The sequence below is a fragment of the Galleria mellonella genome, unplaced genomic scaffold (genome assembly GCF_026898425.1).
Source record: "Galleria mellonella isolate WM207_F2 unplaced genomic scaffold, CSIRO_AGI_GalMel_v1 utg184, whole genome shotgun sequence".
Lineage (NCBI taxonomy): Eukaryota > Metazoa > Arthropoda > Insecta > Lepidoptera > Pyralidae > Galleria > Galleria mellonella.
The window spans coordinates 1,699,549-1,723,113 of record NW_026442025.1 but is presented as its reverse complement, the minus strand read 5'-3'; the positions used below and the strand labels follow the sequence as shown (position 1 = coordinate 1,723,113).

The 23,565-nt window shown below is 38.4% G+C and overlaps 3 protein-coding genes across 3 annotated transcripts; 2 read left to right on the top strand and 1 right to left on the bottom strand.

The window, feature by feature from the left end:
- Positions 1–17: 17 nt before the first annotated feature.
- LOC128200442 (uncharacterized) lies at positions 18–815 on the bottom strand. The gene is made up of 2 exons (XM_052893850.1): positions 615–815; positions 18–505 (listed from the first exon to the last, which is right to left on the bottom strand). The coding sequence occupies exons 1-2, from the start codon at positions 673–675 to the stop codon at positions 159–161; spliced, it is 408 nt and encodes a 135-aa protein (XP_052749810.1). The 5' UTR covers positions 676–815; the 3' UTR covers positions 18–158.
- LOC128200441 (uncharacterized) lies at positions 810–4,127 on the top strand. Its single transcript, XM_052893849.1, has 2 exons — positions 810–1,469; positions 1,994–4,127. Exon 2 carries the CDS (start codon positions 1,999–2,001, stop codon positions 3,868–3,870), a length of 1,872 nt encoding a protein of 623 aa, XP_052749809.1. The 5' UTR covers positions 810–1,469; positions 1,994–1,998; the 3' UTR covers positions 3,871–4,127.
- An 11,970-nt stretch (positions 4,128–16,097) lies between these two features.
- On the top strand, positions 16,098–22,776 carry LOC113522132 (carboxypeptidase B-like). The gene is made up of 5 exons (XM_031909174.2): positions 16,098–16,225; positions 18,238–18,447; positions 19,698–19,800; positions 21,171–21,482; positions 22,110–22,776. Exons 1-5 carry the CDS (start codon positions 16,161–16,163, stop codon positions 22,719–22,721), a joined length of 1,302 nt encoding a protein of 433 aa, XP_031765034.1. The 5' UTR covers positions 16,098–16,160; the 3' UTR covers positions 22,722–22,776.
- Positions 22,777–23,565: the final 789 nt, after the last annotated feature.

Genomic DNA, 23,565 nt, shown 5'->3' with positions numbered 1-23,565 from the left:
AAAAAATAGGTTTTTACGTATTTTTTTGAAAATATGTAAGTAATACCAATAAATTATTTTTATAAATTGTATTGATCAATTCTACAATATTAAATAAAACGTTAACTAATAATATTTCAGGAAATTTTAAAAATCTATATATAATAAAATGAAAGTAATTAATTTTCAGTGTTTTCATGTTGCAGTTGATCAACATGTTGGCCTTTTGCTTCCCGTAGATACTTTAAAATTTCTTCATAACACCTCGTTCGCACACATGGCCGTATATATTTAAATTCTTGAGCCACTAACAGTCCGAAATACTCATTTCTTTTATCCTCTTCTCCATAAATTAAGCATTTAGAACAGTTTGTTTCTTCTTTCAGTAAATTTTCTTTTACTTTATCCTCGTTTTTTTTATTTGTTGCGACGACGCTGGGTAAATCATCTGGACACTGGGTCTCACTATCGCCAAATATATTTGGAGATCGGCTTCGGCTACGGCTTGGCAGACATTTTTTTCTTTCTACAATTTTAAATTAAATTTATTAGAATATATGCTTCGAACACACGCGATCTAAGTACCTTTTGTGTTTATTATACCTTACCTACCTAGGTATAAAAAGAGTACTTACGTAGATTTTCTTTTATTAACTGTTTTATACGAAGATCTTGATCTCTCAAATTAGCATCCATTTTACTTCCAGTGATTATCAACTAAATTAATAATCCACAAAGTATTAAATAACGTTTTTATGAAATATTTAGCACAAAAACAATACCCTTTAAATATCGATCGTCAGTAACTGTGGCTGACTTACCTATATTCTAGCAAGCAGGACTGCCAGATGTGAAGGGGAAATCCCCAATAAATTGTTGCATGTGACTGATGATGTGAGCATGTTCGTTTCATAATAAAAATGTTGCCAGGTAACCAAAAAGTCGTATGTTTTTGTGCGAATTACGATCATAATCTTTACGATCGTACATTAAAAAATAGACAAATAATAGTATGAGTACGATTTAAATCGTATATCTGTCAACCCTGCTAGCAAGACAGCGACAAAATCACGTTGCATAACAATGTAGCCCAAGCTTATATCTTATGAAATATACGGAAGAGATACGGACTTAGAAAAAACAGAAATGTTGTTCTTTGTGGAAGTCATTGATGAAATTCTATGTATTTTAGCCCGCAAACTTTCTTCAAACAAAAACAGCGCCATCTAGTATCGAGTTCTGTAATTATCTCTTTGTTTATGGATTTGAAGTAAGACCGCCACGCATGCAATACATTATGACTGGGGATTCCCCTATTCGTCGACGCTGAATATGAGGCGACGACAATCACTGTCAAACGTGTTCACTATTACTCTGACTCTGGTAACGTGACTTCCTGGTAACGTGTTAGGTAGGAAAAGCAGTAAAAAAGTGCATATTAAGGGAGCAGATTTGAAATAATATTTATACTTAACAAGAAATAATTAAAGGTAAGTGGATTTTTGAATGATACAATTATATCATGATCACTTAACAATTTTAACTTAAAATTAGATGTATTATTACAAGCTTTTATTTAGCTTGCGTTATGTAAATAAAAGTATGTAGGTATGTTCGTATGTTGATGCAATTATCCTCAATCCTCAACCGACTGGGATAAAATTTTCCATACACGTTTATTTTGGATGATAGTGCATAGTTAGCTGAGAGTCGTCATTGGATAATAATGGTGGATAGCCTAAGATGTGTACTAGATATTTATTTTTAACATAATATGCGTAAGTACCTAATCGAATTAAAGAAGTTGCTGAGAAAAATACAGAACAATACGATAATAAACTAGCGTCTGCGTTTAATCCTCCGAGGAGATGTAATTTTACAAAGGTTTTTTGTATTTATTTTATTATTTTTTTAATAAATTTATTGTAAATAACAAGAAATAATCATTGTAAAAAAATAGGCACTCTATTGTTGAATTTTCGTCAGACCAACTAATCATCGTTCATTTTTTTAGGTTCAATGGGGAGACCTAAAGATTTACGCATATGGGAGCACTACCGTACTTTACCAAACAAGTCTGTTTCTTGCAAGCTTTGTAATAAGGTCTACAAATTCAGTAATGCTGCCAAAATGCTTCAACATCTTATCACTTGTCCAAAATCTCCAGAAACATTAAAAGACTCTATGAAACTTATAAAAGATAGCTCGTCCAAAACCAAAATGTCTGGACTGTCAGAGATAGAGACAAATGATTCTTTTATAAGCCCCTCGTCGTCTGCTAACACTACAATAAATGCTGAGTTTCAAGACACCGATGATCATATAAAAACAGAATTAGCGAGAGCTATATTTGTAACAGGGACGCCATTATCGATGGTGCAACATCCTTTATGGATACAATTTTTCGAAAAATTGCAACCAAAATTTAAAATACCTTCACGTAAAGCTTTAGCGACAAAATACTTAGATAAAATATATAGAGAAATGCGTTTTGAGTTAAATGAGGAACTAAATGCTTGTAGTTACTTACACCTTCAGTGCGATGGCTGGTCTAATTTAAGAAATGAAGGAATAATAAACTTTCTTATATCAAAACCTCAACCTGCATACGTTAAAAGTTTGAATACAGAAAGTAATCCTCACACTAGTGAATACCTTAGCCAAGAAGTTGAAAAAGTAATGAAAGTGTATGGAGCAAATAAGTTTCTTGTACTTATTGGCGATAACGCTAGAAATATACAAAAGGCATTCGAATTAACAAAACTCAAATATCCACATGTTGTTCCTCTCGGTTGCTGTGCACATATCCTTAACTTGTTGTGCCAAGATATTGTAAAGATACAAGAAGTAACTGTGTTTATTATGCAAGCCATAAATATAATAAAAACTGTTAAAAGGAGTCAACGATTAAGTTCCTTGTTGATAAAATCAAGGCAGGGTGAAGATTCTACACAAACACTAAAATTGCCTTGTGCTACAAGATGGGGAAGTCATGTTACTTCGTTAAAAAGTTTGAAAGCAAATAAGATAGCTTTGCAAATATTAACAGTTAGAGAAGATGTGGTAATTTCAAGAGATATTAAAGATTTAATTCTAAGTGATGATTTCTGGACGAAGACAGGGGAATGTATAAGTATTTTGGAACCAGTCACTGAAAGCATATTTTACTTAGAGAGCGACCAGAATCGTTTGCATCGCACATACATTACATTTAGAGATGTACAAGCTAAGATACGTTTTGCATTAAATGAGATTTCGACATTGAGCGAAGAAAGCAAACAGCAGATTCTAACATCAGTATCTTCAAGATGCAATATGGCAATGAGGCCAATACATTTTGCAGCATATATTCTAGACCCCAGGACTCTAGGAGTCGAACTTACTCAAGAGGAAGAACTTAAGGGTATGGAGTTAATCTACAATTTAAGCCAACACTTAAGTTTGTCAAATGTAATGGCAGATTTGGCGTGTTATAAAGCTAAAGAAAACTTTTGGGCCAGAGGATTTGTATGGAGCTCATTAGATAGCATTGAGCCCCTAATATGGTGGAAAGGTATTTGTGGTTCCACTGAGTTAAGCAAAGTAGCGATTCGTATTCTATCAGCTCCCTGTACTTCGGCAGCCACTGAGCGTTCCTTTAGTATCCAAGGCTACATACATAATAACAAAAGAAATCGACTTACAACTGAAAGAACTGAAAAAATTTCATTCATTTGTTATAACTGGAATCTTAAACATAAAGCTGAATGCGAGGACATTCAGTTTAATGAAGAAAATACCTTAGAAGCTTTCATTGAGCAAGTAAATGAACATAACAGTTTAGACGAAATAGAGCCTATCGAACCTATACAATTCATCGCTTGTAATAACTCTGAATCTGACAGTGATTGACTGTAGTTTTACATTTTACTTTCATCTCTTTCTTAATAAACTCAAAATCAAATTAAAAGTTTTTTATTCTGTAGGCTGCATAATAATATTGTCTATGTCCAGTATAGTGGACGTCTTGCGGCTGAGATGACGATGATGAAGTACAAAATCATAAACACCCAAAAATTTGGGTGTTTATGGGGTTTAAACCCAATAAACCCAAAACACCCGGTTTTTACCCACCAGACTTTAAACCCACCCAGGTGGATTGCCCATCTCTAGCTGCACTCGAATTTATCTGATTGTTATCAATTCAAGTATCTGATAATAACAAGTTTGTTTTTAAACGGTTTTATTTAGCTCGACCTGTACGGTATTTATTTATTTGGGTCAAAATTAGAAATAGGAATTTAAGCACCTTCCCGTTGTCAGATTGATCTGAAATTTGGTACACACATTTACTTTAGATGACAATACAATATAATAAAATCAATAACATTATAAATCTAAGATGGCCGCCGATACAAAATGGCGGATTACATATTTTTCCTTAACCCCCGTAATATGGGTATCAAATGAAAGGGCTACACTAGTAAAACACGATGATTATGTCAAAATTTAAAATTCAAGATGGACGCCGTTCCAATATGGCGGACTAGGTACATATTTTTCCACAACCACCACAATATGGGTATCCAATAATAGGACTACACTGAGACACCCAGACACTAGACACTCGGACACTAGACACTCAGAGACGCTAGACCCTCAGACACTAGACACTCAGACACTCAGTCCCTAGACACACAGACACTAGACACTCGGATACAAGACACTCAGACACTAGACACTCGGACACTAGACACTCAGACACTAGACACTCGACACTCGACACTCAAATACTAAACACTAGACACTAGACACTCCGACACTCGGATACAAGACACTCAGACAAGACACTCAGACACTAGACACTAGACACTCGACACTCGACACTCGACACTCGACACTCGACACTCGACACTCGACACTCGACACTCGACACTCGACACTCGACACTCGACACTAAACACTAGACACTAGACACTAGACACTAGACACTAAACACTAAACACTAGACACTAGACACTCAGACATCCAGACACTAGACACTCAGACACTGGACACTCGGATACAAGACACTCAGACACTAGACTCTCAGACACTTGACACTCAGACACCCAGACACTAGACACTCTGACACTCGACACTCGACACTCAGACACTAAACACCAGACACTAGACACTCAGACACTCGACACTCGACGACACTCGACACACGATACTCGACACTCGACACTTGACACTCGACACTCGACACCCGACACTCGACACTCGACACTCGACACTCGACACTCGACACTCGACACTCGACACTCGACACTCGACACTCGACACTCGACACTCAGACACTAAATACTAGACACTAGACACTAGACACTCAGACACTCGACACTCAGACACTAGACACTAGACACTCGACACTCGACACTCAAATACTAAACACTAGACACTCCGACACTCGGATACAAGACACTCAGACACGAGACTCTCAGACACTTGACACTCAGACACCCAGACACTAGACACTCAGACACTAGACACTCGAAACTCGACACTCGACACTCAGACACTAAACACCAGACACTAGACACTCAGACACTCGACACTCGACGACACTCGACACACGACACTCGACACTCGACACTCGACACTTGACACTCGACACTCGACACCCGACACTCGACACTCGACACTTGACACTCGACACTCAGACACTAAATACTAGACACTAGACACTAGACACTCAGACACTCGACACTCAGACACTAGATACTAGACACTCGACACTCGACACTCGACACTCAAATACTAAACACTAGACACTCCGACACTCGGATACAAGACACTCAGACACGAGACTCTCAGACACTTGACACTCAGACACCCAGACACTAGACACTCAGACACTAGACACTCGAAACTCGACACTCGACACTCAGATACTAAACACTAAACACTAGACACTCAGACATCCAGACACTAGACACTCAGACACTGGACACTCGGATACAAGACACTCAGACACTAGACACTCGGACACTAGACAAACAGACACTAGACACTCTGACACTCGACACTCAGACACTAAACACCAGACCCTAGACACTCAGACACTCGACACTCGACGACACTCGACACTCGACACTCGACACTCGACACTCGTGGCGTGAATTTACTGGGTACAGAGGAATAACACCTGAGTCCTCAGGAATGGCAACGCATGGGGGTATCATGGGCGAAACAGTATACTCTGTTATGTCCATGGTACTGCTCATGTCTATAGGCGACGGTCACCACTTTCCATCAGGTGGGCCGTCAGCTTGTTTGCCATTCTAAGTTCTATAAAAAAAAAAAAAAAAAAAAAAAAAAAAAAAAAAAACTCGACACTCGACACCCGACACTCGACACTCGACACTCGACACTCGACACTCGACACTCGACACTCAGACACTCGACATTTGACACTCGACACTCGACACTTAGACACTAGACACTCAGACACCCAGACACTAGACACTCAGACACTTGACACTCGGATACAAGACACTCAGACACTAGACTCCCAGACACTTGACACTCAGACACTAGACACTCGACACTCGACACTCGACACTCGACATTTGACACTCGACACTCGACACTTAGACACTAGACACTCAGACACCCAGACACTAGACACTCAGACACTTGACACTCGGATACAAGACACTCAGACACTAGACTCCCAGACACTTGACACTCAGACACTAGACACTCGACACTCGACACTCGACATTTGACACTCGACACTCGACACTTAGACACTAGACACTCAGACACCCAGACACTAGACACTCGACACTTGACACTCGACACTCGACACCCGACACTCGACACTCGACACTCGACACTCGACACTCGACACTCGACACTCAGACACTAAATACTAGACACTAGACACTAGACACTCAGACACTCGACACTCAGACACTAGACACTAGACACTCGACACTCGACACTCAAATACTAAACACTAGACACTCCGACACTCGGATACAAGACACTCAGACACGAGACTCTCAGACACTTGACACTCAGACACCCAGACACTAGACACTCAGACACTAGACACTCGAAACTCGACACTCGACACTCAGACACTAAACACCAGACACTAGACACTCAGACACTCGACACTCGACGACACTCGACACACGACACTCGACACTCGACACTCGACACTTGACACTCGACACTCGACACCCGACACTCGACACTCGACACTCGACACTCAGACACTAAATACTAGACACTAGACACTAGACACTCAGACACTCGACACTCAGACACTAGATACTAGACACTCGACACTCGACACTCGACACTCAAATACTAAACACTAGACACTCCGACACTCGGATACAAGACACTCAGACACGAGACTCTCAGACACTTGACACTCAGACACCCAGACACTAGACACTCAGACACTAGACACTCGAAACTCGACACTCGACACTCAGATACTAAACACTAAACACTAGACACTCAGACACCCAGACACTAGACACTCTGACACTCGACACTCAGACACTAAACACCAGACCCTAGACACTCAGACACTCGACACTCGACGACACTCGACACTCGACACTCGACACTCGACACTCGACACCCGACACTCGACACTCGACACTCGACACTCAGACACTAACACTAAACACTAGACACTAGATACTAGACACTCAGACACTCGACACTCAGACACTAGACACTCGACACTCGACACTCGACACTCGACACTCGACACTCGACACTCGACACTCGACACTCGACACTCGACACTCGACACTCGACACTCGACACTCGACACTCGACACTCGACACTCGACACTCGACACTCGACACTCGACACTCGACACTCAAATACTAAACACTAGACACTAGACACTCCGACACTCGGATACAAGACACTCAGACACTAGACTCTCAGACACTTGACACTCAGACACCCAGACACTAGACACTCAGACACTAGACACTCAGACACTAGACACTCAGACACTAGACACTCGAAACTCGACACTCGACACTCGACACTTGACACTCGACACTCGACACTCGACACTTAGACACTAGACACTCAGACACCCAGACACTAGACACTCAGACACTAGACACTCGGATACAAGACACTCAGACACTAGACACTCGGATACAAGACACTCAGACACTAGACACTCGGACACTCGACACTCGACACTTAGACACTAGACACTCAGACACCCAGACACTAGACACTCAGACACTTGACACTCGGATACAAGACACTCAGACACTAGACTCCCAGACACTTGACACTCAGACACTAGACACTCGACACTCGACACTCGACATTTGACACTCGACACTCGACACTTAGACACTAGACACTCAGACACCCAGACACTAGACACTCAGACACTTGACACTCGGATACAAGACACTCAGACACTAGACTCTCAGACACTTGACACTCAGACACCTTTTTGGCCTCAGTTCCGTCGAACCCAAATGTACGAAACAGATATATCATCAGGTTTAATTGACTTTGGCACAGACGGCATGCACGTTATTTACCCTAAAGCCATACAGTTTCCAGCAAAATTCAATTATGGTACGGCTGAAAAAAGGATGTTGCCCTTAGTTTTGTCATGGGCATTCACCGTCCATAAAATGCAGGGCAGCACCGTCGACCATGCAGTAGTATATTTGGGCTCAAAATGGTTTGAGGAAGGACAAGCATACGTGGCTCTAAGTCGAGTCAAGTCTCTGGAAGGGCTATGTATTGAGGAATTAGATTGTACTAAATTATCAGGTAAGAAACCATGTAATAATGATGCACTGAATGAATTAAATAGAATGAGGAATATTCGGTAAACAATTTCACTAAATACTAAAAACAAGAAAATAAAAATCGGTAAAAAAACTTTTAAGTTAAACGGTTTTATTTTATGTGCACTGAAAACTACAAAATAAATAAATAGTTACTTACCTATCAACCTACGTAGGTGATCTCGGTCAATAATATCTCTGATGGTAGTGGTTGTCATAACATGAAACATGTCAGCGGCCGAAAGGCAGTTCATGAGAGAACACTAACACCAGGGTTTGCTTGGTAGGTAAACTAAGCAGCCCACACTATAACAAGTAGGTATTTTGACCTTCTAGTTCAGAAATATTTTAGTACTAGGCAGAATAGCTTTTAGGCATATTAGACTAAAATAAAAACGTGGGGCCCCTCTGAAATCATACCTATAGCAGAGCATATCTTATACTTTGGTAGATCATGAGCTCGGCGTTCGCTGGTGAAGCCGTAACGGCTGGTTATTGATGGTCAAAACCTTCAGTTACGATTATAGTAAGTCGATTCAGCGGACCCTGGACTCCGGAGCTATGAGGTTTCGGATGCGACCGGGATAAACCGCTAGGATGATGATGATGACGATTATAATAAGTCGATGCAATCCACACTAAGTATAGTAGAAAGTAATACAGATATAGTTAATGGGCCCCACGTTTTTATTTTAGTCTAATATGCCTAAAAGCTATTCTGCCTAGTACTAAAATATTTCTGAACTAGAAGGTCAAAATACCTACTTGTTATAGTGTGGGCTGCTTAGTTTACCTACCAAGCAAACCCTGGTGTTAGTGTTCTCTCATGAACTGCCTTTCGGCCGCTGACATGTTTCATGTTATGACAACCACTACCATCAGAGATATTATTGACCGAGATCACCTACGTAGGTTGATAGGTAAGTAACTATTTATTTATTTTGTAGTTTTCAGTGCACATAAAATAAAACCGTTTAACTTAAAAGTTTTTTTACCGATTTTTATTTTCTTGTTTTTAGTATTTAGTGAAATTGTTTACCGAATATTCCTCATTCTATTTAATTCATTCAGTGCATCATTATTACATGGTTTCTTACCTGATAATTTAGTACAATCTAATTCCTCAATACATAGCCCTTCCAGAGACTTGACTCGACTTAGAGCCACGTATGCTTGTCCTTCCTCAAACCATTTTGAGCCCAAATATACTACTGCATGGTCGACGGTGCTGCCCTGCATTTTATGGACGGTGAATGCCCATGACAAAACTAAGGGCAACATCCTTTTTTCAGCCGTACCATAATTGAATTTTGCTGGAAACTGTATGGCTTTAGGGTAAATAACGTGCATGCCGTCTGTGCCAAAGTCAATTAAACCTGATGATATATCTGTTTCGTACATTTGGGTTCGACGGAACTGAGGCCAAAAAGGTGTCTGAGTGTCAAGTGTCTGAGAGTCTAGTGTCTGAGTGTCTTGTATCCGAGTGTCCAGTGTCTGAGTGTCTAGTGTCTAGTGTTTAGTATCTGAGTGTCGAGTGTCGAGTGTCTAGTGTCTGAGTGTCAAGTGTCTGGGAGTCTAGTGTCTGAGTGTCTTGTATCCGAGTGTCAAGTGTCTGAGTGTCTAGTGTCTGGGTGTCTGAGTGTCTAGTGTCTAAGTGTCGAGTGTCGAGTGTCAAATGTCGAGTGTCGAGTGTCGAGTGTCTAGTGTCTGAGTGTCTAACGTCTGGGTGTCTGAGTGTCAAGTGTCTGAGAGTCTAGTGTCTGAGTGTCTTGTATCCGAGTGTCTAGTGTCTGAGTGTCTAGTGTCTGGGTGTCTGAGTGTCTAGTGTCTAAGTGTCGAGTGTCGAGTGTCGAGTGTCAAGTGTCGAGTGTCGAGTGTCGAGTTTCGAGTGTCTAGTGTCTGAGTGTCTAGTGTCTGAGTGTCTAGTGTCTGAGTGTCTAGTGTCTGAGTGTCTAGTGTCTGGGTGTCTGAGTGTCAAGTGTCTGAGTGTCTTGTATCCGAGTGTCGGAGTGTCTAGTGTCTAGTGTTTAGTATTTGAGTGTCGAGTGTCGAGTGTCGAGTGTCGAGTGTCGAGTGTCGAGTGTCGAGTGTCGAGTGTCGAGTGTCGAGTGTCGAGTGTCGAGTGTCTGAGTGTCGAGTGTCTGAGTGTCTAGTATCTAGTGTCTAGTGTTTAGTGTCTGAGTGTCGAGTGTCGAGTGTCGGGTGTCGAGTGTCGAGTGTCGAGTGTCGAGTGTCGAGTGTCGAGTGTCGAGTGTCGTCGAGTGTCGAGTGTCTGAGTGTCTAGGGTCTGGTGTTTAGTGTCTGAGTGTCGAGTGTCAGAGTGTCTAGTGTCTGGGTGTCTGAGTGTCAAGTGTCTGAGAGTCTAGTGTCTGAGTGTCTTGTATCCGAGTGTCCAGTGTCTGAGTGTCTAGTGTCTGGATGTCTGAGTGTCTAGTGTTTAGTGTTTAGTATCTGAGTGTCGAGTGTCGAGTTTCGAGTGTCTAGTGTCTGAGTGTCTAGTGTCTGGGTGTCTGAGTGTCAAGTGTCTGAGAGTCTCGTGTCTGAGTGTCTTGTATCCGAGTGTCGGAGTGTCTAGTGTTTAGTATTTGAGTGTCGAGTGTCGAGTGTCGAGTGTCTAGTATCTAGTGTCTGAGTGTCGAGTGTCTGAGTGTCTAGTGTCTAGTGTCTAGTATTTAGTGTCTGAGTGTCGAGTGTCGAGTGTCGAGTGTCGGGTGTCGAGTGTCGAGTGTCAAGTGTCGAGTGTCGAGTGTCGAGTGTCGAGTGTCGTGTGTCGAGTGTCGTCGAGTGTCGAGTGTCTGAGTGTCTAGTGTCTGGTGTTTAGTGTCTGAGTGTCGAGTGTCGAGTTTCGAGTGTCTAGTGTCTGAGTGTCTAGTGTCTGGGTGTCTGAGTGTCAAGTGTCTGAGAGTCTCGTGTCTGAGTGTCTTGTATCCGAGTGTCGGAGTGTCTAGTGTTTAGTATTTGAGTGTCGAGTGTCGAGTGTCTAGTATTTAGTGTCTGAGTGTCGAGTGTCGAGTGTCGAGTGTCGAGTGTCGAGTGTCGAGTGTCGAGTGTCGAGTGTCGGGTGTCGAGTGTCGAGTGTCAAGTGTCGAGTGTCGAGTGTCGAGTATCGTGTGTCGAGTGTCGTCGAGTGTCGAGTGTCTGAGTGTCTAGTGTCTGGTGTTTAGTGTCTGAGTGTCGAGTGTCGAGTGTCAGAGTGTCTAGTGTCTGGGTGTCTGAGTGTCAAGTGTCTGAGAGTCTAGTGTCTGAGTGTCTTGTATCCGAGTGTCCAGTGTCTGAGTGTCTAGTGTCTGGATGTCTGAGTGTCTAGTGTTTAGTGTTTAGTGTCTAGTGTCTAGTGTCTAGTGTTTAGTGTCGAGTGTCGAGTGTCGAGTGTCGAGTGTCGAGTGTCGAGTGTCGAGTGTCGAGTGTCGAGTGTCGAGTGTCGAGTGTCGAGTGTCGAGTGTCGAGTGTCGAGTGTCGAGTGTCGAGTGTCGAGTGTCTAGTGTCTAGTGTCTGAGTGTCTTGTATCCGAGTGTCGGAGTGTCTAGTGTCTAGTGTTTAGTATTTGAGTGTCGAGTGTCGAGTGTCGAGTGTCTAGTGTCCGAGTGTCTAGTGTCCGAGTGTCTAGTGTCTGAGTGTCTTGTATCCGAGTGTCTAGTGTCTGTGTGTCTAGGGACTGAGTGTCTGAGTGTCTAGTGTCTGAGGGTCTAGCGTCTGAGTGTCTAGTGTCCGAGTGTCTAGTGTCTGGGTGTCTCAGTGTAGTCCTATTATTGGATACCCATATTGTGGTGGTTCTGGAAAAATATGTACCTAGTCCGCCATATTGGAACGGCGTCCATCTTGAATTTTAAATTTTGACATAATCATCGTGTTTTACTAGTGTAGCCCTTTCATTTGATACCCATATTGCGGGGGTTAAGGAAAAATATGTAATCCGCCATTTTGTATCGGCGGCCATCTTAGATTTATAATGTTATTGATTTTATTATATTGTATTGTCATCTAAAGTAAATGTGTGTACCAAATTTCAGATCAATCTGACAACGGGAAGGTGCTTAAATTCCTATTTCTAATTTTGACCCAAATAAATAAATACCGTACAGGTCGAGCTAAATAAAACCGTTTAATAAAAAGGTTTTCGACCGATATGAGTGATAACAAAATGGGTAATGACCTTTTCTCCGCCATCAGTATTCAGAGAAACCCAATATATAGATATCCGATCGGTATCCATATTACCCTACCCATGTCTAGTGTACAAATTTTTACCCTATTAAAATATAATTAATAAACAAACAGGCATTTCACACTGTCAAGACAGATTGTTATCTATAATAAATACTTTACTATCTTTTGTAAAGGAAATTAATATTTCATAATATGCCCTTAATTCTTAATCCCTAATCCCACACACTTATCTATAGTGATGCAATTTTACAGAAACATTACTTATTTAGTTTTAACTTAATTAAATTTGGATTACTTAATATCTCCATGTTGGGGGAAAAAGGGATTGTTAGTAATGGAGACTGAGAATCCCATTGCTAGCAATATACCCAGCCAGGTCGACCTCCTCGCGATTCTCCCTGGAAACTATCGTGGTTAATTCCTGATGAATTCATCATGATGGGCTAATTGGCCTGTTTTCATTCTCATCTATCACCCTTCACTGGTGCTCCGCCAGCGTATCCCGTTAGCGCAGGCGGGGTTACCATACCATTTTCATCCATCAAAAAAATCTCAATGTTTAACCTACTTTAAAAAAGGAGGTTTTAAATTCTGTTGCATTTTGTTTGTTTATTATCTCTTAATTCTGTTAGTTATAAAGTGATATGAAAAATTCTTTTTTTATTTGAAAGAATACTGGGATATTGTATTCGTTTTAACTAGTGCGTGTTGCCAGTGAAGATTTATGGAACCGAAACGTGCTCCTATACGGTTGGCCGTATGCAAAAGCTTCAAATTACTTAGCTTTACTCGGAGTCTCTTTGCGTGATAGAATCTGAAACGAGGATATCCGCAAAAGAACCAAAATAATTGACATAGCCCGAAAGATAAGCAAGCTAAAGTGGTAATGGGCTGGTCACATAGCTCGAAGAACTGACAACCGATGGGAAGAAAGGTTCTTCAGTGGCGACCGTGTACAGGTAAATGCAGTGTAGGACGAAAGAAGTAGTAGAAAAGATTCACCCTGTTATATTTTTGCTCCGCAAAAAAAGGAAAAACAAGAATTTAAATGTGATACGACTAATAATCACTACATAGTATAAAACAAAGTCGCTGTCGCTGTCTGTCCGTCCCTATATACATAGGGAAATATAGCTTAAATCTTTAAAACTACACAACGGATATTAAAGCGGTTTTTTTTTTAATAAAGTGATTCGAGAGGAAGGTTTATATGTATAATACATTCATAATATTGTAGAGAAACACTGATAATTTTAGAGGTTTCTAATGGGTCGGCAGCGCTATTTAATATCAGCATTGCACCCGTGCGAAGCCGGGGCTGATCGCTAGTAATCAATATTTTTAATTTTTTTTTTTTTTATACAACTTAGAATGGCAAACAAGCTGACGGCCCACCTGATGGAAAGTGGTAACCGTCGCCTATAAACATAAGCAGTACCATGGACATAACAGAATATACTGTTTCGCCCATGATACCCCCCATGCGTTGCCATTCCTGAGGACTCAGGTGTTATTCCTCTGTACCCAGTAAATTCACGCCAATTTTAATACATTATTATTAATGTTAATTATATAATTATCTATCATTATGTATTTATCTACAGACTTTAATATCTAATCACGATTAACAACAATAATTACTAGGAAGCTCACATGATACATATGTATAACACATGAATAAAAGTAAACCGTGTCACGGGTCTTCTCGTGTCCGTAGAGTAAAATATTTCATTATTTCTTTATGTTCTCAGGAGGATGTCGTGTGAAGTGACTAGGGGAACAAATTGTCCTCTAGTGATGATAGGTGAGGATAAAAGTAGACCAACTAACCTGCTTACTAGTGCTCCATCAGGATATACCGCGTATAAAGCGTAAGCTACCATTCCATTATCATTCATTTAAAAAATATCTTTTCTTACGGGGAGATCAGTTGATAAAACATTAATAGATTGAAATGACCTGAATGAAATATGACATAGTTTTTTAAATTTAAATATATCAAATAACACATACGATATCAGGAATGATATGACCCGAAATCCCAATATTACAACGAACAACTATCCTATACATAGCAACGAGAATATTCTTCAATGTTTTCCGAGTTAACTTCGACTGTTGCAGAAATATATCAGCGGAATTAAAGTCCCGAATATCAATCAAATTTCGACTATATTTTGTTTTATAATAGCACGATATGTGACCACACCATCCTGAGCGAACACAAGGACCAAGATCAACCGAAAAGAATATTGTGCTCTCAACGGTTGGCTGCACTATACCGGCTTACTTAGTGCTTTTTCACACTACATTTGAACGAACCGAGGTTATAGGACATAAAGGAAACACGTCATGGGAAAGGCCATTCCACAATACCACATTTTAGTAATCACCATCCATTTAGTTCCATTTTTCCATAGAACAGAAAAATGGTCAATATACTAACTATATGAGAAAGCATCAAGTTGTTGCAATATTTTTGCAATACTCAGATTTGTAATACGGAAAAAGTGTGATCCTGAACTGGTCATTTAGTTAGAGGAACTGGTATTGAATGGATAAAGAGAATTTATCCAGACAAATTTATACAACAAAATGCATAACTGCTTGACATTACTTCAGAAGATGGATTAATTTTCTTTTTTTAATTGGTAAGAGTGAAAAACGTATAGAGAAGTTGTCGTTACGTTGCTAGTCTTTTAATATATTGGGATCACACGGGTTTGAATGTTTGGGCACGAATGGCATAATATGTTATATTTGGTGATTTCTATCAGCCATTAATCGTCCACTGCTTAACATAGACCTCTCCTGTTGGGGGTTTTGCCAGTAGTTGCTACGCTTGGCAAGAGGGCTGGCAACCGGAGTTATGCCTTGGTGATGTTTTAAGAAGGTTGCTGCTATCTATGATATTATACATTCCTAAACATGACGCCACCATATTTAACAAAATAGTCGTCAGCTTTTTCTATTTCTACTAGTTCATATAAAAAGATTACTTGAAAATCACAATCGTTCCATGTAACTATGTAATTTTTGTTAATTTTACATCAGAAATGGATTATCAGATTATGTCACATGCATGTTTAATTAATTGATATTGATTTATCAGCACCGCGAGAACCTATAAAGCCTATAACGGTTTAGACTTGTTGTTTAATCGTGTTTTTGTTTATTGTGGTGGAACAATGAAAGTGTTGGCAGTGTTACTTCTCTGTGTGGCGGTATACGCCAAACATGAACAGTATGCAGGGTTAGTTTGTTTGTATATTTATAATCTTTCTTGCAAAAATACTAAGGGAATAAAATTCAGTGTTTTATATATATTATTCCGCTACCTCCATGGCGTAATAGCAGGCACGTCCTAAGTCCGGTGAGGTCCCGAGATTTCCAGTTGGGTTAATTTAGTATACTAACTTTTCTCAATTAGCTTAGGTTTTGGTGTTCTGGGTTATGTCTTCAAATGTCTTTTTCCTGATTTTTCATTGTTATGAAGTATCCGAACTTGACAACTAGATGATTGGTGTGGCACTTATTATTATTAGTCAAAGGACCCGATAGAGATGATTAAGAGTAGATCTATTATTGAAAATATAATTTACATTGGTACGTAAATTATGATATGTCTCTCGTTTTGTGATAATCCCAAAATTCCTTTTCTAGTACGTTCTTACATTACGCAAGGAGCTTTAGTGTAATATTGACTATTATCATCATCATTATTGTATATTTAAGTATCATTTTCTGCTCCTATTGACATTTTTCTGTTAATGATCCAATCTGATCAAAATCCACTATTCTTAAAAAAAAATGCTTACGATACGTCTTTTTGTTCTCTTTCTTTTAATTAGTTCAGGATGTAGTCTATAGTTCCTGTGTTCTCTAAAGTGTTTTCTGAACGTAGGTCTGTGTCTAGGTTATCCAATAGTTTTTCAATGTTCCAATAGCTTGATTGATATCTAAATACTCTGCAATAATAACGCAACATTGCATCATGTTGCAGATTTATTGATAACAATGCACGAGATAATGTATATATTCTACCTATCTAGTTTCTTTAATCGGCACAATTATTCTGATCAATTGTAACAAATCGTTACTACTTTTGGTTGCTTTTAAGACTAAAAGATTTTATTGATATTTGCTATTTTGTATTTTTTTTTATACCATTGAGGTGGCAAACATGGCTTCTGAACATCTGCAACACTAGGAACATTACAATTGCGAAGCAAGACTCTGAAGAAATCTTTTTACTCCTTTTTCGAAGAATCTCTTACTGTAGTCTCTTGAAAAACTTCAGTGAAATGGACTCCTCATTCCATAACCTAGGCTTTTGTAAGAGTAAATATCTCTGAAATCGCCTTGTATGCGAAGCGTGATGTATAAGGTATGGGGTTGAACTTTCTGTTCGTGGCGAACTGCATGATGGTAGAAAGTGGTCGTAGGCATCAAGTTAAACGATTCCTTTGAGTTCAATATAATATGTTCTCACCTGTGGGCAGGAGCGCCACAGTACCAACTCCTTCCGTTAGACCGCATTCAAAGTCGGGCGGCTCGAATTATCGATAGTCAACGCCTTACTGTCCGACTTGACCCATTGAAACTGCGCAGAGATGTTGCATCTCTGTGCATCTTCTACCGAATTTATCATGGGGAGTGTTCTGAGGAATTGTTCGGATTGATACCTGCTGCTGATTTTCACCACCGTACAACCCGCCACAAACTAAAGTTTCATCCCAATCATCTGGACGAGTGGCGGTCTTCCACCGTGCGTTTTTCAAGGCACTTTCTTCCACGCACAACCATTCTTTGGAATCAACTTCCAGCAGCAGTATTTCCGAACCGATACGACAACATAACCTTCAAGAAAAGAGTATATTCCTTTTTAAAAGGCCGGCAGCACACCTGCAATGCCGCTGGTGTTGTGGGTGATCATGGGCGGCGGTAGTCACTTACCATCAGGTGAGCCGCATGCTCGTTTGCCCCCTGTGTTGTAAAAAAAAAAAAAAAAAAAAATATGAGAGATTTCGAAAAATGTGCCTATAAACATTTGAAAAGCCGGAAATGCACAAACAACTCTTCTTGTATCTCTTATAAACACCTGTTTATTGGCAATAATAGCCGCTTTCCATCAGGTGGACCGCCTATTTGTTTGCCTCCCTAACAATAAAAAAAAAATAGTTTAATGTACAAGCGGTAGCATACAAATAGTGAGGCAAAATCTCTCCCAAGACTTAAGGGTTATATTAACAAATTCAATTTCAGATGGAAATCTTATTACGTAGGACCGAAATCCCAAGAGCAACAGCAGTTCATTGGGTCTTTAGTCGAGGAATATGAGTTGGACTTTCTAAGCCATGCAATTATAGAACAAGAAGGTGTGGTTCTCGTAAAGCCAGAACACCAAGATGGATTCATCAAGGCGTTGGAAGAGAAGGGAATCGCTTACAGGATCCACGCTGCAGATGTGAAAGCGTGAGTTGAATTATGAATTCTTTGATCTAGTTTAATCTATATTTATAAAATCGTTTGTCTTGACCAGCTATCAATGATCATCCAAAACTACTATGTCTAGAATGCTGAGATTTGAAACATAAATTTATTTTATAACGTATAAATGGATGGTATAAATGGATGCTGCCATTAAGAAAGGATTTTTGATAATTTCAACTTAAAGGGAAACACAGCATCAAATATATAAAGCCGTGGACAATAGCTAATATATAATACATAAAATAAAACATTAACAATTAGAATACATAGAAAAGCATAAATTTTATTAGGCACTCTTATTTTTGATAGTATTCTTTGTGATTATATGATTTATAAAATCTGGTATGTTAAATATGTTTACTAAAAATGCAGTCCATTCAATGTTGGACTGCTTTCTTAATAACCAAAATAATTTAATTGAACTTGGACACTGGTTAATTGTGAGAGAGTTGTCAACTGTTTTTGCTTTTTACAATATTAATGATGCCAAGATATCATAATAATTATGGCTGTTACAGAAGAGTCGATTCCAGATGCTATAAAAAATGCAGAAATATAATTACCAATTATTTTTTTAGAGCCAAGTTACATTGTTAGCAAGATAAATTTTCAAAACAGACTGCTTAATTGTGAAGAGTTATGATTATGCTAATTCCTAGTTTAATTTATTGTAGATACTAGCGACCGCCCCGGCTTTGTACGGGTGCAATGCTGTTACTAAATAACTAAATAGCGTCGCCGATCCCCCATTACATTACGACATTACATTAGAAACCTCTAAAATTATAATGTTATTATTATGCATGTATTATACATATAAAACTTCCTTTTGAATCAATCGTATCTATTAAAAAACCGCATCAAAATCCGTTGCGCAGTTTTAAAGTTCTAAGCATGGGGGAAAGGGATTGTTAGTAATGGAGACTGAGAATCCCATTGCTAGCAATATACCTAACCAGTTCGACCTCTACGTGGTTCCCCCTGGAAACCATCGTGAACAATTCTTATTGAATTCATTATGATAGGCTAACTGGCCTGTTTTCATTCTCATCTATAATCCTTCACTGGTGCTCCGCCAGCGTATCCGGTTAGCGCAGGCGGGGTTACCGTACCATTTTCACACATCAAAAAAAAAAAGGTCTAAGTATACATAAGGACAGACAGACGGGAATCGACTTTGTTCTATACTATATAGTGATTATTCAAATATTTTCTTTAATAAATATTTTCAGTGCTCTAGATTTTGATGACGCAGCCATTGAGACGAGAAGACGGGAGAATCTTGCCAGAAACGGTATCGAGTTGCCTTACGACAATTATCAAGAAATTGAAGTGGTAAGTCTAAATGTAGCATTCGCAACAACATATTGATATATTGTATTTATTTATTTAAGGCAAACAAACAGCTAAAATAATACATAATTATATACTTAAATAGTAATTTGGTAGCCACTAGAATTTGCACAAAATAAAACACAAGTAAACAAAACACAAAATTAGACAATACTAAAATTAAACAAATATAAACAAAATTAAACAAACAAATACTATTAAAAACCACAGCATTGTCAATAATAATGCTCAGAAGTTACTTTTAGATAACTTGTTGTACTTTTAGAATATATAGATAAAGTGTCTCCATAGAAATGCTTTGAGAAAAACGGGTTATTTTTTCCATAAAATTTTCCGTGATAAATAGTTGTAATTGTAATTGTAAAAATCTTTATTGTACATAACTCAGATTAAATACTAGTAAATGATTTAGTATACAATGGCGGACTTATCCCATAAAGGGATCTCTTACAGTCAACCTTTGAGAAGCTGAAATAAAACTGTAGAATGTATAAGGGTAATAACCGTACAATTAAATATAAACTAAATAATACCCAGTAAAAAAAAAAAAATTGAATATATAACACAATAAAAACAGCTCTATATACCTACATATGTAAATAATAAAAGTAAATTAATAATAATATAACATTAATAAATAAAAACTTATACACATACACATATATATATATACATATATATATATACATATATATATATATATATATATATATATCCCCTAAGGGGGAGGCTTATGTTCAGTAGTGGATACTTAAAGGCTAGTAGGAAAATATATAAAACTATTTCTTTAACTGTTTTTCCTTATTAGTCATTTTTATGATCTAAGTCTTAATTAAAATCTATTCCAATTTCTATGGAAAATTATCCAATTTTTAGGCGTTAATACTTATACTGTATCGATGTTTGTTATTCCTGATTAATTATTACCCTCACTAATATTATAAATGTGAAAGTGTGTTTGTTTGTTTGTTTGTTTTTTTTTACCTTATAGTGTTCTTAACAGCTTAATCAATCACTATGAAATTTATTATTATGTGGGATCTATCCTGTAAGCAATCCCAATCCTCCAATGCCCTGGTGGATCCATCTTGGTGTACTTGTAAAAAAAGTTTTTTATCGTAAAAATAATATTGGATAACAGATTTTTTTTAACATATATGAAAATAGATATCCGACTGTTGTGAGTGATATTTAAATGGATGATAACCTTTTCTCCGCCATCAATGCGTACAGGAACCCAATATACTCGTATAGATATCGGATCGGTATCCATATTGCCCATGCCTACTCATTAGAGATTACAGTCGTGAGCATATTTTTTGTTTAAATTTTATTATTTTTATTTGTTTTAGATTGATGCTTATCTCGCTGATGTTGCCCGTCGTTACCCCGACAGAGCCACTCTAGTAACTGGTGGGAACTCCTTCGAAGGTCGCCCTATCAACTACCTTAGGATCTCTACCACCAACTTTGAGGATGAAAGCAAGCCAGTTATCTTCATTGACGGTGGCATTCATGCAAGAGAGTGGATTTCTCCTCCCACAGTCACTTGGGCCATACACAAGCTTCTAGAAAATGTGACGGAACCCGATCTTCTGGAGCGATTCGACTGGATCCTGTTACCTGTAGTTAACCCAGACGGATATAAATTCACTTTCACCAACGTGAGTAGTATTATAAAATATAGTCGTTCGACTTTTTGAAGAAATTTTATAAAATTTTCCAAAATTATTCTTTTGACACATTTTTATCTTTTAAATGTAATTACTATCGGATCAACTTACGTGTCATTAAATCGAATAAGCTGGACTAGTTTCTGAATCAATTCGTGACCTTTGATCATGAGCAGTGAGAAAGAGAGAGTGTGCATGCGTGCGTGCGTGCATACGTGCGCGCGTGCTTGCGTGCATGCGTGCGTGCGTACGTGTGTGGTAGTTATTACATTAAAATATGATGTTCCATTAGCGATTTAGAGAGTCTTATGTTAATATTATCAACGAATATACTTAATGTTAATTTGCTAATATACTTAAAGAAGTACCCCTTCAAATAAATTTCTGTTTATATATCTGTTACAACTGTTAGTAAAATTTAAAAAATAAGATACTCTAGTTTACCTTTTTATTTTATTTTTTATTTTCATAAATAATGCGAATATTTCCGCTTTTAGAGGTAGAATACATGACATTCTTATGCTATAGTGACCGTTTACCATAAGACAAGTTATATGTTTACCACCTTAGTGGTATAATAAAAACCATTCTTTTAATTTATTTTCTTCTTTCTTTCAGACTCGTTTTTGGCGTAAAACACGTTCGACCGATCAAACCAGTATAAGCACGTCATGTCCAGGTGTCGACGGTAACCGCAATTATGATTACTTTTGGAACACAGTTGGAACAAGCAACAATGCATGTTCTGACACGTTTGCGGGCAGTACAGCATTTTCTGAAGTCGAGACGAGGGTAGTCCGAAGTATTCTGCATGAACATCTCAACAGACTGGCCCTGTATTTAACGATGCACAGTCATGGAAGCATGATTCTCTACCCATGGGGAAATGATGGCAGTCTTTCTAACAACGCATTAGCTCTTCACGTGGTCGGCGTCGCTATGGCCGATGCAATCGCCGAATTATCTTTACCTAATTTCCGTAGATATGTAGTAGGTAATTCTATGCTGGTGATTGGATATGCAACATCTGGAGACTCCGAGGATTACGCCCATTATATTGGTGTTCCTCTATCCTACACCGTCGAGCTGCCCGGACTCTCTAGTGGTCTCAATGGTTTCCACCTAGATCCCATATACATTGAGCAGGTGTGCCGTGAAACTTGGGAAGGCATTGTTGCAGGTGCAAGAAGGGCTGGAGATTTATTCGTTTCATTAGCACATCGTAATTAAATTTCAATATTGTAAATACTATTTTGTAATGTTCTATTAAATATTCATATACAAACATGTTTTATTATTGAAATAAAAATATCGTTTTTCTTTTATGAAACCTCTTTGTTTTGTTGTATTATTACATTCACGGAGTTCTCTTAAAGTTAATTGTAAAACTGTATCAAATATATTGATCATTGACAAACTGTAACATCTTTAACCATGTCATTAATAGTTAGTGGCATAAAATTTAATACGAAAACAAGAAGTTTATTGTTCTGTCTTGTTATATTACCCGACCTGATATTATGACCTAATGCCATCATCACCTTTTTACCATCATGCTTCACACCATAGAGTTTACCCACATTCCTTGGGTGCATGGCATACTACCAGTGGCAGTGCATTCTAATTATTCCTATCTCATACATCTGATTGATTATGGAAACATATCCCGTTTTTAGTTTCCCTTTTATAATATAATATTTTAAAACAATGTGCTTATAAATATTTATAAGACCAGCAACGTATAAATAACTCTTCTTGTGCTGCAGGTTTTCATAGACGATGGTAGTCATTTTCCATCATGTGGCTTCCATCATACATATGTTAATATGCCCTATATTATATTATTATTGGTTTGTCTTCAAAATTTAAGGACCTTTCTTTTTAATCAGTCATTGATTCTACGAAATATATTATCTGTCAATTGCCATACTGTATATTTTTTTAAGCTACATCGATTATGTTTATATATTCATCTAATACATCCTAGATTTAATTTAACAAAACATGATAGCTGATTTGTATAATAGTAATGAATCTAAATGATCATATTTGATTGATATATATTTATTATAAA

Coding starts and splice junctions, on each gene's coding strand:
- LOC128200442 (XM_052893850.1), bottom strand. CDS start 675: ATGGATGCTAATTTGAGAGATCAAGATCTTCGTATAAAACAGTTAATA. Junction 506..614: donor GTTAATAAAAGAAAATCTAC/GTAAGTACTCTT, acceptor TTAAAATTGTAG/AAAGAAAAAAATGTCTGCCA.
- LOC128200441 (XM_052893849.1), top strand. CDS start 1,999: ATGGGGAGACCTAAAGATTTACGCATATGGGAGCACTACCGTACTTTA.
- LOC113522132 (XM_031909174.2), top strand. CDS start 16,161: ATGAAAGTGTTGGCAGTGTTACTTCTCTGTGTGGCGGTATACGCCAAA. Junction 16,226..18,237: donor AAACATGAACAGTATGCAGG/GTTAGTTTGTTT, acceptor ATTCAATTTCAG/ATGGAAATCTTATTACGTAG. Junction 21,483..22,109: donor ATAAATTCACTTTCACCAAC/GTGAGTAGTATT, acceptor TCTTTCTTTCAG/ACTCGTTTTTGGCGTAAAAC.